This window comes from Pezoporus wallicus, unplaced genomic scaffold (assembly GCF_028554395.1).
Source record: "Pezoporus wallicus isolate ANWC-B61680 ecotype Strahan unplaced genomic scaffold, APGP_CSIRO_Pwel_v1 scaffold_3294, whole genome shotgun sequence".
NCBI lineage: Eukaryota > Metazoa > Chordata > Aves > Psittaciformes > Psittacidae > Pezoporus > Pezoporus wallicus.
In genome coordinates this window covers 3448264-3464381 of record NW_026635478.1, presented here as the reverse complement: position 1 = coordinate 3464381, position 16118 = coordinate 3448264, and the positions used below count along the sequence as shown (strand labels likewise).

The following is a 16118-nucleotide window of genomic DNA, read 5'->3' as shown; positions in this document are numbered from 1 at the left end:
ATGCCCTATCCTTGGACGTGTTCTAAGTCAGATTGGACAGGGCTTTGAGCAACCTGTTGTAGTGGAAGGTGTCCCTGCCTGCAGTAGGAGGGTTGGACTAGATGATCTTTAAAGGAACCTTCACACCCAAACCATTCTGTGATTCATCAGCACACACTGATAGTCACTGTATGGATAGAAAGTCAAAACACTGACTGGGCTTGAAAAGAGTCAGTAGTTGGCTGTGATGTGATGCAGCTAGTTCTGAAGCGATATTTGCCAGGGACTCCTCAGGACTGGCAGCTTTCTTGGCATACAAGCTCTACATGAAAACCTAGAGCTGGCTCCTGGCACTGAAACAAACATGAGTGTGTACACAGGCAGGGAATAGTATACAGGTAGGAATAACTATTTGTCCAATGGCCTCACCATACTTTCTGGGATGTGCTTGTAGCAGGCATGCAGCAAGGGGCCAGGGCAATCTAGCCATGCTGAGTGAAGCAGACCCTCCACACTAATTTCCTCCCACAGTTGGATTACTGCTCATTCCAGTTACTTCTGGACTCTCTGCCCAGAGTAGCCTCTGGCCATGTGGCAGAGCTTTGCCATGGGGACTGGATTTGACCTGCTCAAAAGCTACAGTGAGTAATCAGTAGTTAGCCATTCTACCCTGTTTTGCCACCTCTGCCTAGGGCAGACTTCACACTTGTGGGAAGGGAAAAGGCTTGCTGAATGCTGGATACATCACATCTAATTCTGCTGCTTTTCTATACCCAAGTCCCGCCCCTGTAAATCAGGGAGTCTGAAGAATTGAGCAGTGAAAAGATGATGTAAGTCTCCTTAGGACCTGGCTGTGACCCTTTGAATCAGTCACTGACCTTCACAGAAGTCATCTGCATATTGCAAGCTGTATTCCCCTGTACTGTGCCACAGCTGAACTTGTTCTAGTAGTAAAATGAAGTAATAACAGCGGTAAAAAAATCAAACAGGATTAAAAAATATACAAAAAGAAATTACAGAGGATATCAGTGTATAAATTGCACTGTGCCCAAAAAAAGTGAATGGAGTAGCTCCTTGATTTGCCTATATCTTTACAGTACTGGGTGAAAATACAAATCTGATAAGTATCACAGTATCACAATATGCTAGAGATTGGAAGGGACCTCAAAAGATCATCTAGACCAATCCCCCTGCCAGAGCAGGAACACCTAGATAAGGTTACACAGGAATGTGTGAATGTGTCCAGGCGGGCTTTGAATGTCTCCAGGGAAGGAGGCTCCACAACCTCCCTGGGCAGCCTGTTCCAGTGTTCTGTCACCCTCACTGAGAAAAAGTTTTTTCTCAAGTTTAAGTGGAACCTCTTGTGTTCCAGTTTGTACCCATTACCTCTTGTCCTATCATTGTTTGCCACTGAGTAGAGCCTGGCTCCATCCTCGTGACACTCCCCCTTTATATATTTATATACACTAATAAGGTCACCCCTCAGTCTCCTCCAAACTATAGAGACCCAGCTCCCTCAGTCTTTCCTCATAAGGGAGATGCTCCACTCCCTTAATCATCTTAGTTGCCCTGTGCTGGACTCTCTCCAGGAGGTCCCTGTCCTTCTTGAACTGAGGGGCCCAGAACTGGACACAATACTCCAGATGCGGTCTCACCAGGGCAGAGTAGAGGGGAAGGAGGACCTCTCTCGACCTACTAACCACCCCCCTTCTAATACACCCCAGGATGCCTTTGGCCTTCTTGGCCACAAGGGCACAGTGTTGGCTCATGGTCATCCTGTCGTCCACTAGGACCCCCAGGTCCCTCTCCCCTACACTGCTCTCTAACAGGTCGTTCCCCAACCTATACTGGAACCTGGGGTTATTCCTGCCCAGATGCAGGACTCTACACTTTCCCTTGTTATAGTTCATCAAGTTATTCCCTGCCCGACTCTCCAGCCTGTCCAGGTGTCGCTGGATGGCAGCACAGCCTTCTGGCATGTCAGCCACTCCTCCCAGCTTAGTGTCATCAGCAAACTTGCTGATAGTACACTCAATTCCCTCATCTAAATCGTTGATGAATATATTAAATAATACTGGTCCCACTACTGACCCTTGAGGCACTCCACTAGACCTCCAGCTAGACTCAGCCCCATAGACTACAAATCTCTGGCTTCTCTCCTTCAGCCACAGTCCACCTCACTACCTGATCATCCAGACCACACTTCCTCAATTTAGCTGTGAGGATGCTGTGAGAGACTCTGTCAAATGCTTTGCTGAAGTCAAGGTAGACCACATCCACCGCTCTGCCATCATCCATCCACCGTGTTATTTCCTCATAAAAGGCTAAGAGATTGGTCAAGCATGACTTCCCCTTGGTGAAGCCATGTTGACTGCCCCTCATAACCCTCTTATCCTGGATATGCCTTAAGTGTGGCACCAAGGATAAGGTGTTCCATCACTTTCCCAGGGATGGAGGTGAGGCTCACTGGTCTATAGTTACCCGGGTCCTCCTTCTTGCCCTTTTTGAAGACTGGAGTGACATTTGCTTTCCTCCAGTCCTCAGGCACCTCTCCCGTTTCCCAAGACTTGGTAAAGATGATGGAGAGTGGTCTAGCAATTACTTCCGCCAGTTCCCTCAGCACCCGCGTGTTCATCCCATCTGGACCCATGGATTTATGGATGTCCAGATTGCTCAACTGGTCTCTAACCCATTCCTCAACGACTAAGGCAAACCGCTCCGTTGACCTGGCTTCATCTAAGGTCTCAGGGGTACAGGGCTCTTCAGGACTGCCTCCGGCAGAGTAGACAGAGACAAAGAAGGCATTCAGTAACTCTGCCATCTCTGTATCTTCTGTCACCAGGGCACCCATCCCGTTCATCAGTGGGCCTACATTGCCTCTGGTGTTAGTTTTATCTGCCATGTATTTGAAAAAGCTCTTTCTGCTGTCCTTGACCCCTCTCACCAGATTTAATTCTAAGGAGGCCTTAGTCATCCTAGCTGCCTTCCTACATCCTCTAGCAGCAGGCTTTTATTCCTCCCAAGTGGCCAGCCCCTCCTTCCATGACCTGTAAACTCTCCTCTTCCACTTGAGCATCCAGGTCTCCTGGCCCTCTTCCTTGACTTCCTACGTGTCGGGATGCTCTGATCTTGAGCTCGGAAAAAGCAATCCTTGAATGCCAGCCAACTATCTTGGGCCCCTTTACCTTCAAGCAGCCTTGCCCATGGGATTTCCCCTAGCAATTGCTTGAAAAGGCCAAAGTTTGCCCTGCTAAAGTCCAGGGTTGCAATTCTACTTGCTATTCTACTGGTAAAGTAGAATAAGTATGCATGGCTTCATCTTATGATGACTAACTGGTGCTGTATTCTTTGTTTTTACTCACATGCATTATAGTTGCATACTGAGAGGCATACGGATTCCAAGACTGAAAAAATAAATTGTAATAGATTCTTTGGCAAGCAGTGTGTAAACCCCATCAACTTCCTTTTGCTCTTGTTTCTGCAGTAAGATAAGTTAATTATAAAAGCTAGGAGAAGCTGAAGAGGGATTTGGTATTTAAGAGTCCCTGATATTTATTTTAAGCGCACAAGGCTGTGAGAGTGCAGTGCTGGTTTGTCGCAGGTATTCAACTTCTAACAATTGGAATTATTTCTCAACAGTTATGAGTTTAGGAAGATTAGACTGCATAAATGCTTGAAAAGAAATCATCCCAGAAAGTGATCAACTTTCAATGAATTTACATTTATTTTGATCTTTCATCTTTTTTCCCCTTTCAGACTCTATACACTGGTATTGTCATTTATGCTCCAGCGTTAGCACTGAATCAAGGTAAGATGAGCATACTGCAACAGTTCTACTGTTATATTTTTTTCTGCATAGAGTACTGGTATGCTTTTTTTTGGTAACACACACCTAAAAATATTGCTCAAGGCTTAGCTATGAAATCTCTTAAGATTTCTGTTGATCCTGAAGGGAGCTCAGATAGAAGGCTTCTCATTTGTAATCCTAGTCCCTTAATCCCTACCTGTAAAGAATTACAGAAGAGGCTCTGTCCTGGGTTCAGCAGTAGCAGTCACTGGAACCCAGGACAGGCTCGAAGGGAAACCCTGCTCTCAATTACTCTACCTCTCACGCAATATTCTTAGGTAATGGCAACATTCTGACAAGTTAAGAAGTCTTACGTAAATTTTGAAGGCAATGCAGAGACTAAACACACATTTAGTTCCCTTGGTTAAGTGCTCTACTTCAAGAGGAGAGCGAGGCAACAGTTTTGTAAATATGGCTTTAGGCTGTTTAATTCAGCCTTTTTTTTTTTTTTCCCCAGGAAAACAAAATTAACAGCAAAAAATCTTCAGTTTCAGATGTTTGTTGTGATATTTACAAAATGAAATGTTTGCATTTTATACTTCAAAATGACTCTGTTTGAAAATGAGCCGCATTTATTTTTAGAGGCAGGATAAAAGCTTTTATGTAAAGACAAATGAAACTTTTAATCTGACAGAATTATTTTGTCCACTTGGCAAGGAAAGACAGTAACAAAATGCAAATAGAAATGAATCATTTTGGCTAGAATGAAAATCGTAATTGTTCTGTTCATCGGTTTTGTTGCTTGGTTTGGATTTTTTTGTTTGTTCATTGAACAAAAAGGAAGAAAAAAGATGCTGTCTGCATTGGTCTCCTCTGTGTGTGAGTCCTACAGGTTTTATGTCCTTAATGTTTATATTTGCCCTGCAAATACAAACTGCACCAAGCTATGACCAAGCTGGCTCCCAACTAGAAGCAATGTTTTTCATTAGTTCTGTTGTAGTGTTTCTCAATACTCTGAGCTATCTGTTGGGGAGCCCCCAAGAACCCTGCCTGGCAGCATGTGAGCATGGCAAGCTGGGGCAGTGATGGCCTGCATGCCAGCCACAGCAGTGTTGTCTGGTGTAGACATACTATCATATTTCCCCAAAAGAAAGAAGAATAAAAGAAAGGCTTTTAGTCTGAAACACTTATTCCAGACCATGCTTGAACCACCTTACCTCCATGGAGTATCCCCATGCTTTTTGCTTGCTTAAATCTCTGCCTAAGGACTCTATAGGACACCAAGGTGCTTCAAGGAAGGACATGTATTTTAAAATCTTCCTGTGTTGGGGCCTACAAATATGTTGGATGTGGTTTTTAGCGGAAGACAAATTAATTGTCACATTACAAATAGTTTCCTAGATCCTGAAATATATTTACCGGAACAGTTTCCAATGTCTGTAACAACTGTTTCATTTTTAGAACTTGTTAATGCAAATCCCCAGGTTTAGACACAATAGCTCACTGCCCTGGACTTCAAAAGAGCTGATTTTGGCCTCCTCAGGAGCCTGCTTAATAAGGTTCCATGGGATATAGACCTAGAGGGCAGGGGGGCCCAAGACTCTTGGTTGATATTCAAGGATCACCTGCTACAAGCTCAGGAGTGTTGCATCCCATCATATTTGAGAAATCATGGCAGTCAGGTGAAGTTCCCGATGACTGGGAAAAGGGAAATATAACCCCCATTTTCAAGAAGGGGGAAACGGATGACCTGGGGAATTACAGACCAGTCAGTCTCACCTCTGTGCCTGGCAAAATCTTGGAGCAGATTCTCCTGGAAGGCATGCTAAGGCACATGAAAATCAACAAGGTGCTTGGTGACAGCCAGCATGGCTTCACTAAGGGGAAATCCTGCCTGACCAATTTGGTGGCCTTCTATGATGGGGCTGCAGAACTGATGGACAGGGGTAGAGCAGTTGATGTCACCTACCTGGACTTGTGCAAAGCGTTTGACACTGTCCCACACAACATCCTTGTCTCTAAATTGGAGAGACATCAATTTGATGGATCCCAGGCACAGCTACAGGTTGGGCAGAGAAGAGATTCAGAGCAGCCCTGCAGAGAAGGACTTGGGGGTGCTGGTCAGTGAGAACATGAACATGAGCAGGCAGTGTGTGCTTGCAGCCCAGAAAGCCAACCGTATCCTGGGCTGCATCAAAAGGAGTGTGACCAGCAGGTCGAAGGAAGTGATCCTGCCCCTCCACTCCGCTCTTGGGAGACCTCACTTGGAGTATTGTGTGCAGTTCTGGTGTCCTCAACATAAAAAGGACATGGAACTGTTGGAACAAGTCCAGAGAAGGGCCATGAGGATGATCAGGGGACTGGAGCACCTCCCATATGAAGACAGGCTGAGGAAGTTGGGGCTGTTCAGCCTGGAGAAGAGAAGGCTGCGTGGAGATCTCATAGCAGCCTTCCAGTATCTGAAGGGGATGCTGGGGAGGGACTCTTCATTAGGGACTGTACTGACAGGACAAGGGGTAACGGGTTAAAACTTAAACAGGGGAAGTTTAGATTGGATATAAGGAGGAAGTTCTTTACTGCGAGGGTGGTGAGGCACTGGAATGGGTTGCCCAGAGAGGTTGTGAATGCTCCATTCCTGGCGGTGTTCAAGACCAGGTTGGACGAGGCCTTGGGTGATATGGTTTAATGTGAGGTGTCCCTGCCCGTGGCAGGGGGGTTGGAACTAGATTGATCTTAAGGTCCTTTCCAACCCTAACTATTTTATGATTCTATGATTCTTTTCATTGCCATTTTTACCTCCTACTTTGCCATTTAACTTATTTCTATTTTTTTCCAGCAACCAGATTGGGGGTCAAAAATTGATCTGCAATTTTTTGTCCCCAGTGCTTCATTCACACTGGTGCCATTTTCCTCTATTTTAGTCACTGGCTTCGACTTGTGGGGTGCAGTGGTGGCAACCGGTGTGGTCTGCACTTTCTATTGCACACTGGTACGTGGGCATTTTGGCTGAGAAAAATCTCTGTTCCTTTCACTATTCACATAAAATACGGAATTTATTTAAAAGTAGCCCAAAGTGAGGTTACCCATGGGAGTACATTTCACAGTGTAGATGTAGCCACAGGGCCATATTCACCCAGGGAGTGGGTGGGCAAAAGTAGCCAGTATATAACTCAACCTTTTTCCGTTTTGATACAGTCAAACTTCTGTTGTTGCAGAAAACAGCAGAAAATTAGATTTCCCTTCCTGCAAATCCTCCTGGTTTTTTTTTTTTTTTTCTAGTATAGAAGGGGTTAGCTGTATAATTTGTCAAGCACCTGCTTACTGTAACTGTAGTAATCCTGACACTGAATAGAGCCACTGAAAATATCAAGTGCCACATGAACAGATTGGTCTTTAGATTAGTGTTAATTGACCAAGTGTCTAGAAATCATTAAATGGAACCTCACTGTCAGATTTATTTGTATATGATGGATTAAATAATGTTTATTTTTATTCACTTGAATGGCATGCCTTCTGCAGTTAGTGGTACTGTACATATGTAAGGTGAGCACTGTCTGCCAATTTATCTTTTGATAAAAACTTCCAAATCAGGTTATGTGATAAAGGAAATACTAGATTAAATTATGTGCATGGCCAAAGTAAATTCTAGTGCACTTCAAAAAAGGGCCAGGATAGGTTCCTGATTGCAATAGGCCGTAATTCCTAAACACTCCAGTATAGAATTATTTCCATTAAAGAAGATTAAATGAATCTATTATGCATAATACAAATTGTAATGTTTCTCTTAGTTGAATATGAGTGCAAAGGGAAGAGTGCTGCTGCCGTGTTGTACCTGACACGTGCTGTTCCTCATGCAGGGCGGTCTGAAGGCAGTGGTGTGGACAGATGTTTTCCAGGTTGGAGTCATGGTAGCTGGATTTTCAGCTGTCATTATACGAGCTGTGGTGGTTCAGGAGGGAATCGGACGCATTGTAAACGACTCCTACTACGGAGGAAGATTGAACTTCTGGGAGTGAGTTTGTACTTGCCGATGATGTGCCTCTTTATTCCTACAAATAGACCCCGTGTGACTAAGTGTGAAATTAAATTGCTACTGAAGGAGGAGGAGGGAGGGGAGAAGTTGTGACCCAGTTTTTATACATTGTTAAACAAGCTCACCTAGTGTGAGGGATATTTTTTAGGTTTTACACCATGCAAAATCTTGTGAAGAGGACAACTCTTTTACTTTACCAAGTAGGTGCTTTAAGGATACATTTTTGATTCCACTGAAAGTGAATGGTGAATAGAAGGCTATCATATTTATACTTACAATTTGCGAACAGCTCATTTGTCCTTTTGTCTACCAGTTCGTGATATTAAGAAGTTTTTTCTTCAATTCTTCACCAAGTTCTTCAGTAAATAATTCACCTGTGGGTATTTTTTTTTCTCTTCATGAGTAGTAGTTTTTTTCAATCTGTTTGTTAGGTTGATTTGTAGTGGTTATACTGTATTGCTTTTTCCCCCAGTCACAGAGGTCACAGGCAGAAAAAGAAAAGAAATAAAAGCATATAATAGGTGAAATAATATTACACTGTTCACCAAGATAAGCATTATTTATTGCAATATTAAAGTGTTATTTAAAAAAATAATGATTCGTAGCCATCTAAAGTCTGAAATTTACTTAGAGCCAAACCAGCAGAATGTTTTACAGAGGCTCTATCCACAAAGGCTGGGCATGCAAATACACCTTTATATTGGTGTTAGACTGATGTCCCTTTAGATAAGCAGGCATATTAGACTTTTTACTGGAGCATCATTTCACCACAACAGTCACAGGCATCATACAGCTTTACTTAAGACTGTAGTTTATAGGTAATAAATTAGTTAAACTTCACCTTTGCACAGATTTCACTGGATCAGGATTTCAGCTCTGAGTTTTAAAATTTGCTTTTCATGATTTCACATAGAGTTGGAGTATCTGAATGTTCAAAATCTCTACAAATTAAGAGAGTTGGTATCAGAACAAGTACAGGGATTTTTTTTTTTTTTCCTAGGCATTAATGTCTTCTCATAATGTGAACATTTTCATATTCTGAATTTGTTTTCTTTTTCCCTCTCATTGTAGCTTTGATCCCAATCCTTTGCAAAGGCACACCTTCTGGACAATTATAGTAGGTGGGACTTTCACATGGACTGGCATATATGGAGTCAACCAGTCTCAAGTACAGAGATACATTGCGTGCAAAAGCAGGTTCCATGCAAAATTGTAAGTCTGCCTACAGTAACTCTTAATGTCTGAATTTGTTAAGGAGATTTTTTTTTTAAGGAATGTTTTTTGTCTATATAAAGGGTAAGAAGGGTGTAAAGGGTAAGAATGTTTGCTTTCTGTTTTTACTTTTGATTTGTCTTCAGGTAGAAGACAAATCGGCAAAATAAATACTGATATTTAAATTACATATAATTGCTGTAACACTTGAGCTTTGTGCCAGAATGTTTCAGTGTGGTAGTATTCCTGCATATTAATAGCTGCATTAAATTTATATGCAACCTAAAGATCAAATAGTATAATACATGTGCTGAAGCCACATCAAGGCAGCATCTTGAATTGCTACTCTACTAAACCTGAGTCATTATTTGAGAATTTTGTGTAAGTAAAGACTAAAAGATTTCTCATGTAGGCATGAGAAAATGAAGAAATGTTTGAGTCAGCTATAAAGTTGCTGAGGAGCCATGTATTTTGTTTTCATAATAATCATGACCTTTTATTTTTTTGTTAGGAATTCACTATGGAAAAAGCAGAGGGCTTTTACTTTAGACAATTATTATCAGTTTTTACTCTAGAGTGGAGTATTATTTACTAAGTCTGTAATCTTACCTTTTCTTTAGTATCATTCCAGTAGTTCACAACTCAGGATTTAAGAATTATTAGCGAGCTCATAAAGTCCATTTATAGGAGAACTATATAAATTCACATCATGAGTATAGTCTCTATAAGTTCTGTAATAAATACAGTGACATACAAAGAAGGACTTTATGAAGGCTTTCACTTCCTAAAGTTAGCATAATACCTACAAAATCATGCCGTTTAGAACTGAAATATTTTGGTTATGTTAATAAAGAAAGTCTACTTTTCAACCACTTGGGCTTCAGATGAGAATGAGCTGATACTCATCACCAGCCACATCTCCAGCACACCACATGGCTTCTCCGCAATCTCTGGCATGTGTCTGGTTTCCATGTTCCTGGCAATGCAGAGGCAGGAGGTGCATCCCACATCTGTAATGCTGCATACGTTGTGCCAGATTTGTGTGCCAGTGCAACTGCTCTTCCTGAGCCCCTGCTCCCCTTAGGACTGTGCTCCTTTCCTACACTCTCCCTACCCCCTTTTGTAAGGAGGGACACCTCCAGGCTGTCACAGAAACAGACTGTGGCCAAGGGGAATCTGGCACCATGGCAGCTTTTGGACAGATTTTCTGAGCTGTTGTAGAAGCTTTGACCAGGGCTGAAGGCTCTCCGGCTCTGGAATGGTTTGGATGCATTTATAGCTCATACAATTTTAGTGGTGGCATAGCCTTATCAGTAGGGTCCTTTCCTGCTAGTGTGGGTGGTTGGACTTCACGGCATCTTGCACATGCAGGTTATTTCCCCTGCATGGGGAAATCATTTTGTATAATGGTTGCAGCTTGTCACAATTATAAACACTGCTATTCTGTGGTAACTATTCAGTTCATTTGCAAATATAATTAGATACATCTGCAAGTCATTCATGGCTTGCACCTCTTATTGCCATTTAACTGGTATATAGAGGTGTAAAATATCATCAGGTCAAAGTAATAGTGTTTTGTACCCCCATGGCATTTACTGTAAGGTTTTAGAAGAGACAGCGCAATGATAAATCTGAGCTGAGAAAACAATTCTTTCATAGATTCCAACTTGTATGTTTTGGGAATGCATTTAACAGTGGCACAAGAATAGGAATTTTCTTAGGCTTTGGGAAAGCATTCCACACCATTCAAGAAACACACCAGGAGGAAAGAGCACACGCTGTCATCCTCAAACAGGAGAGCTATACTTTCAGAAAAATACAGGCTGCTAACACTTTCAAGGTCAATCTCTGGCATGTTTCAGTGCTAAAATCTTATAGCCAGCCTGAAACAAACAACTGAAAATAAGCCTTGAGCAGTCACAGTGCCTACTTCACCCAAACTCCACCCCATATTACACACCCAGGATTAATGGGAACACCTCCATCCAATAGTGCTACAAGTATTATATTCCAGTGTTTAGTCATAGGGTGTAGCATGAGCTGGGATTTAAATCAGTGGAAAAAAACAACTTTCTTTTCACTGTCAAACACTGATCCAGTTTAAAAACAAGAATTGCCAGATTCAGACAATTTCTTTTGCTTCTGTGTGTTTCTCTTGACTTTCTAATCTTTCTTTAATAAAGGATCTAGGCTAATACTGCTATTACATCTGTTCAAAAGAGTTGAATTGATTTAACTCATTGGTTAAATTTTGTACTAAATCAGATTCTGAGTGCCTTATAGGTAGATTATGCTAATACAGAAACAGCTTCAGCTAAATGGATGCAAGATGTCCAACCAATATGTGAGCATCTGTAAGAAGAGGACTACTTCATTTTCACTAAATTAGTCTAGAGAGAAATTTAAAGTGCTGCTGGTTCTGTGTTTAGACCACCACTACAAAGTATAAATACAGAGTTTCCCCTACTATGTGTAAATCAGCTTTTCTTTATATGGGTCATTTTCAAGAGCTTACATTGTGCTTGTGAATAATTGTTCTGTAGTATAAAACTGATAGTTCAATTAGCTAGTCTACGTTATGTCCTTCTGAAAACATCTCTTTCAGTTCCTAACAAGATCTATAAAGTTAAGTTTACTTCTTTATTCATCCTGCTCTAGAAGTTCAAGGGCTGGTGCCCCATATGGCCCTTACCTTCTTGTCAACTTAAGGCCTCAAAAGGCCTCCTGAAGCATTTAAAGCATGGATATATTTGTTCAGAAATCAAAGGTCCTCCCAGTGGAGGTCTTAGCAGTTGGCACAGGTCCAGAGTATGTGATCTGTCAGGCAGTTAAATCACTATCTGTGGATGGTACACAGATAACCAGGAGGCAACTGCTGGAAAGGAACGTTGTTTTTCAAGGCCAAGCTCCCCATGGGTGTGTTTGCTTGACCTGACCACCCTAGGTGAGAAGAACTTTGTGACTCAGGAGTCATCAAAAGCTGAGAAACATTTGAAAAGATCAGGAAGTTAGATGGAAGGGAAAAGTCCTCACAGGGTGAGGAGAACGATTTGGTTTTCACTTGCCAGTAGAGGCTGCCTGTTTTGTGTGGCAAGGGTAGCATTAATGGCTGATGAAAACCCTTTTGTGCTCTCAGCATTAAGTTGAAGCTCGCATCAGGAGGTGGGAAGGCAATGGGGTTACTGGACCTGCTTTCTGAAGTGGCAGCTGTAGGCGCTCCAGACCACATGTCAGGTCCCAGTGCCTTGTTGCAACCTCCCACAGAGACTGGCTCAGAAAGAAAGGAGGGATTAGTTTAACAAGGGCAACTCCAACACTACGTGTGTGGCCCTGCAGCTCCAGGGGTAGAGGAGTGTTGGTGCTGATTAAAAGGTACTTGCACTTTGATCTGGGGCACCCCACCTTACAAATCTATCTGGGTTTGTCTTTACCAAGGTGTGAGACAAGGGCAGGAGAGTGTCTTATTGCCAGTTGCCTGCAACATAAACCTCACCCACATGATGAAACGTGGGGATTTCCATATGGCTCTCACCATCTCCAGAGCAGGCTTTGCCAGGGGACAGGCACTTAGACTGTACCACCAACATCAGAAGTGTAATTTGTATATTTAAAAGTGTGATCTCACACTGGGTGAGATGCTGGGAGATGTGTGGTGACTCCCTTTCTGGTGGGCAGCCACCATGACCAGGAAGTCGCTTCTGTGCTGGTGTGGGCACTTGCTTACTTGGCCCCAGCAGGTTCTTGCAGGACATCGAGCTCTAATATTGTGTTTCCATGTGTGATGGTGCAGGTCCCTCTATATCAACCTGGTAGGCCTCTGGGCGATACTGGCCTGCGCAGTGCTGTGTGGCCTGGCCCTCTACTCCATCTACAAGGACTGCGATCCATGGACATCAAAGCAGGTGTCAGCAGTTGACCAGGTAGGGCCCCATGTTTCAGGGGAAGGTGGTGAGTGGCATCCTTCCTCTGCAGCCATAATAACCAGATGGGGGTGTGTTCAAGAATCTCGGGGGTGGGAATAATGGCATGCCTGAGTCCTGTATTAGTCGAGACTGTAACACTAAGGGGCTAAACTGATACCATGGCTGGAGGGAATATCCTGGAGAAAGCAGCAGACCTGTCCTCAGCACTGCTCAGTTTCCTCAGCTATCCCAGAGCTCAGACCTCTCAGTGCCAGGTAAGGAGGGTTGTGGGGAAAGCAGCGAGGTGGAGAGTGCTCATTTCAACCCACCTCTGCAGGTATTTGGGATTTTCACCCAAAATGGTGAAATTTTGGGTGAAATCCAAATCCACTTACATTTTCACACACAAAAAAACCCCACCTCAGAGAGAAGTGAGGGGAAGAGGCTGCTGCCAGGGATGGCTGGAACACCAGTGCCTGTGTGAGTGACTGTGGGCCTTAGCATGCTGCTTTGTATCACCTCACCTAAACTGCTCCGTGCTAAGGGAGGTGAAAGCTTTTTCAGTTTCAGAACATAGTCATACCCAAAGCATGCACCTGAAAGAAGGTTACCAGGAGGTAGTTCTTTGCTGGTGATGGTGCATCCTTCTCTCCTGCGGCACAGAGCTGGGCAATCAAATCATGTAGTATCAAGCTGTGGAGAAACGACCTTGTAACTGATGGTGACCTCTCCCTAAACAGGCCCTGAGTAGCAGACTTACCTGAGGAATAAGAGCTCCGGGATCCTATAGACTGACCAGAGTCTGGGCCCAAGGAAATCGTACAAGTATATTTTTGGTATTTTTATGCCCAGGAATAATCACAGGCTCTGGATAACACCCCCTGAACAACACTGTAAAGCCAGAAGAACACAATCCTGAAGCAGGACCACCTGGTCTTGAAGGGTAGAATAACACGAGCTACGGAAAGCTGAGGTGGAAACCCAAAGGAAATTAAGTTGTTGCTGTCAGTTTAGTTCTTTTGGAGGAAACTGGAAGCAAGATACTAAAAAGACCAACTTGTCTGTGAAAAAAATGATTCACAGGAAGAAGATCTTAAGACACCTGTCTTTCCAGTGCTCAGATCTTGCAAAGGTCAACAAGCGACACATGATTTCCAATAAGGAAATTGTTCTCACTTACCCTGAGGTTATTGAACTGTATTTAAAAACCTTTTGTGAAGTCAACAGCAGACATAAACATCTGCTATGGTATCCAAGCCCAACAGAGTGGCGTACAATAGAGAATACCTGCTGCCTAGTGTTAGCTTCCTGTACCATCTTCACTGGAAACCGAGCCTGACAGCACAGTTATATGCTCATGTCTGCTAGGTGCTCTAAATAGACTGCTGTATCCTGAGTGGGTGTTTTAGGATGAGTTTTCTCTGTAGAAACCCAAAAAATATGTGAGATATGACATTAAAAATTAGAATAGCTGGGCAGGATGCCAGCGATAATGCTGTAACAAAAACAGTACAGTGACAAAAAGATAATAATATTTCTTGTTCTGAATTTTTCAGCTAATGCCATACCTAGTGCTGGATATTCTCCACGATTTTCCAGGAGTGCCAGGGCTTTTTGTGGCTAGTGCCTACAGTGGGACATTAAGGTAACTTAATAATTTGGAACCTGTTGTCCTGTTTTCTTTTCTTTTTTGTTAGAGCTGAAGTTGCATTTATACTAAAACTTTTGCATTTCATTTCTTTTTCTAACTAAGTTTTGTTCTTAAAAAAAAAAGTAACTCTATGATCTTTCATGATGAAGCTTAAACATAACATAGTTTCCAACAGTGGCACTCTGAGGTCCTAATACTCAAAGCAGTTTGGAGTTCCCTATTAGAAACATGAGGAAACAGCTAGCCACGCAGAATGTATGACACTAACAAATCCTCCTCTGTGTGTTTTTAAAGCCCCTCTGCTTTATTATAAATGAGTGGTTACACAAAATAGTCACAGCTGGGGGAATTTCCTATTGCTCACCTTTAATTTTGCAGTTTCAAACCAGCATAACATTAAAGCCATCTCCCTTTCCTCACACCTGATCTTTAGAGTCTTGTTTAAAAAATTGTTTCTGGACCTCCAATAGTCTTGTATGAACTCATGAAAATAACAATCACTGTTATATTTTTACTGAAGGAGAGAAATCAGTTTCCTTCTATCCAACAGTGGGGAGTGTTTTGTTCAGTTTTCCCAAGGACCATCTTTTAGGACCTCTCTCAAGGAAAGCTCTGAACAATAGAAAGCAGATAAAAATGTGGAAACTTAAGAATGTTACACCAGAATATTTTGTTCTGGGTACTGGTAACTACACAAACAGAGGGAACAGCCAGAATATTTGTTTTCATGTGATGAAGAAAAGCCGGTGGCTTGACAGAGTAAGGTACACACACAAGCAAGATCACGTGAGTGGCTTTGTGCCTTCAGAGCACTGTTTTTTCTGACCCCACAGGGAGCCTGGTATAGTTCAGTTTGGACTAGTTGCTTAATTCTTAGATTACTCAGATTATCTGAATCCTTCTCTAAGGGTGCATTCAAAGTAATCAGTGACCTGCACGTAGGAATTTTACCCACCCAGATACCTACTGTGTAGATGATTTGTTAAGGTATCGCATATACCAGTAGTATTTACAGCTTAGCCACATGTAATAGGTATTTTCATGACCTCACCAGGTCCATCTTTTCATCAAGATTTGCTTTGTCTTCACTAGGAGTGATTATTTTAAACAATTTTTGTACGCTATTAGCTTCATCACCTGGAAGAATAAATTATCTCAGCCAGTACAGCAGTTACATTAGTTTTCTGACACTGTTCTAGGCAGTGGCAGTTTCTCTCTGCCAGTAATAATACATCTGTTATCCAGGATTTCAGCTTCTAAGATAAAAATCTGTATACATCTTGCCTTCTGTAGTACAGTGTCCTCCAGCATCAATGCTTTGGCTGCTGTGACTGTTGAAGACCTCATTAGGCCGTACTTCAGATCACTCTCTGAAAAGAAGCTGTCGTGGATTTCCATGGGGATGAGTATGTCTGGAAAATATCTTTCCACTTTTGATTTACAAAGTGAGGGCTTGATTCATATCTTGCTATCATCAGAGTAAGTCAAGAATAAGTGTATTCACACCAATATGACTATGCTGCTGCAATACTTTGGGGATATGAAATCAGCTGC

At 42.5% G+C, this 16118-nt stretch overlaps 1 protein-coding gene across 1 annotated transcript in view; it reads left to right on the top strand.

The window, feature by feature from the left end:
• SLC5A8 (solute carrier family 5 member 8) overlaps window positions 1-16118 on the top strand; it is a 28362-nt gene that overhangs the window by 4440 nt on the left and 7804 nt on the right. The window contains exons 3-9 of the mRNA XM_057425588.1: window positions 3736-3787; window positions 6688-6755; window positions 7624-7778; window positions 8871-9011; window positions 12802-12931; window positions 14470-14558; window positions 15858-15970. Coding sequence (XP_057281571.1) covers window positions 3736-3787; window positions 6688-6755; window positions 7624-7778; window positions 8871-9011; window positions 12802-12931; window positions 14470-14558; window positions 15858-15970 — 748 coding nt within the window. The remainder of the gene's footprint in view (window positions 1-3735; window positions 3788-6687; window positions 6756-7623; window positions 7779-8870; window positions 9012-12801; window positions 12932-14469; window positions 14559-15857; window positions 15971-16118) is intronic.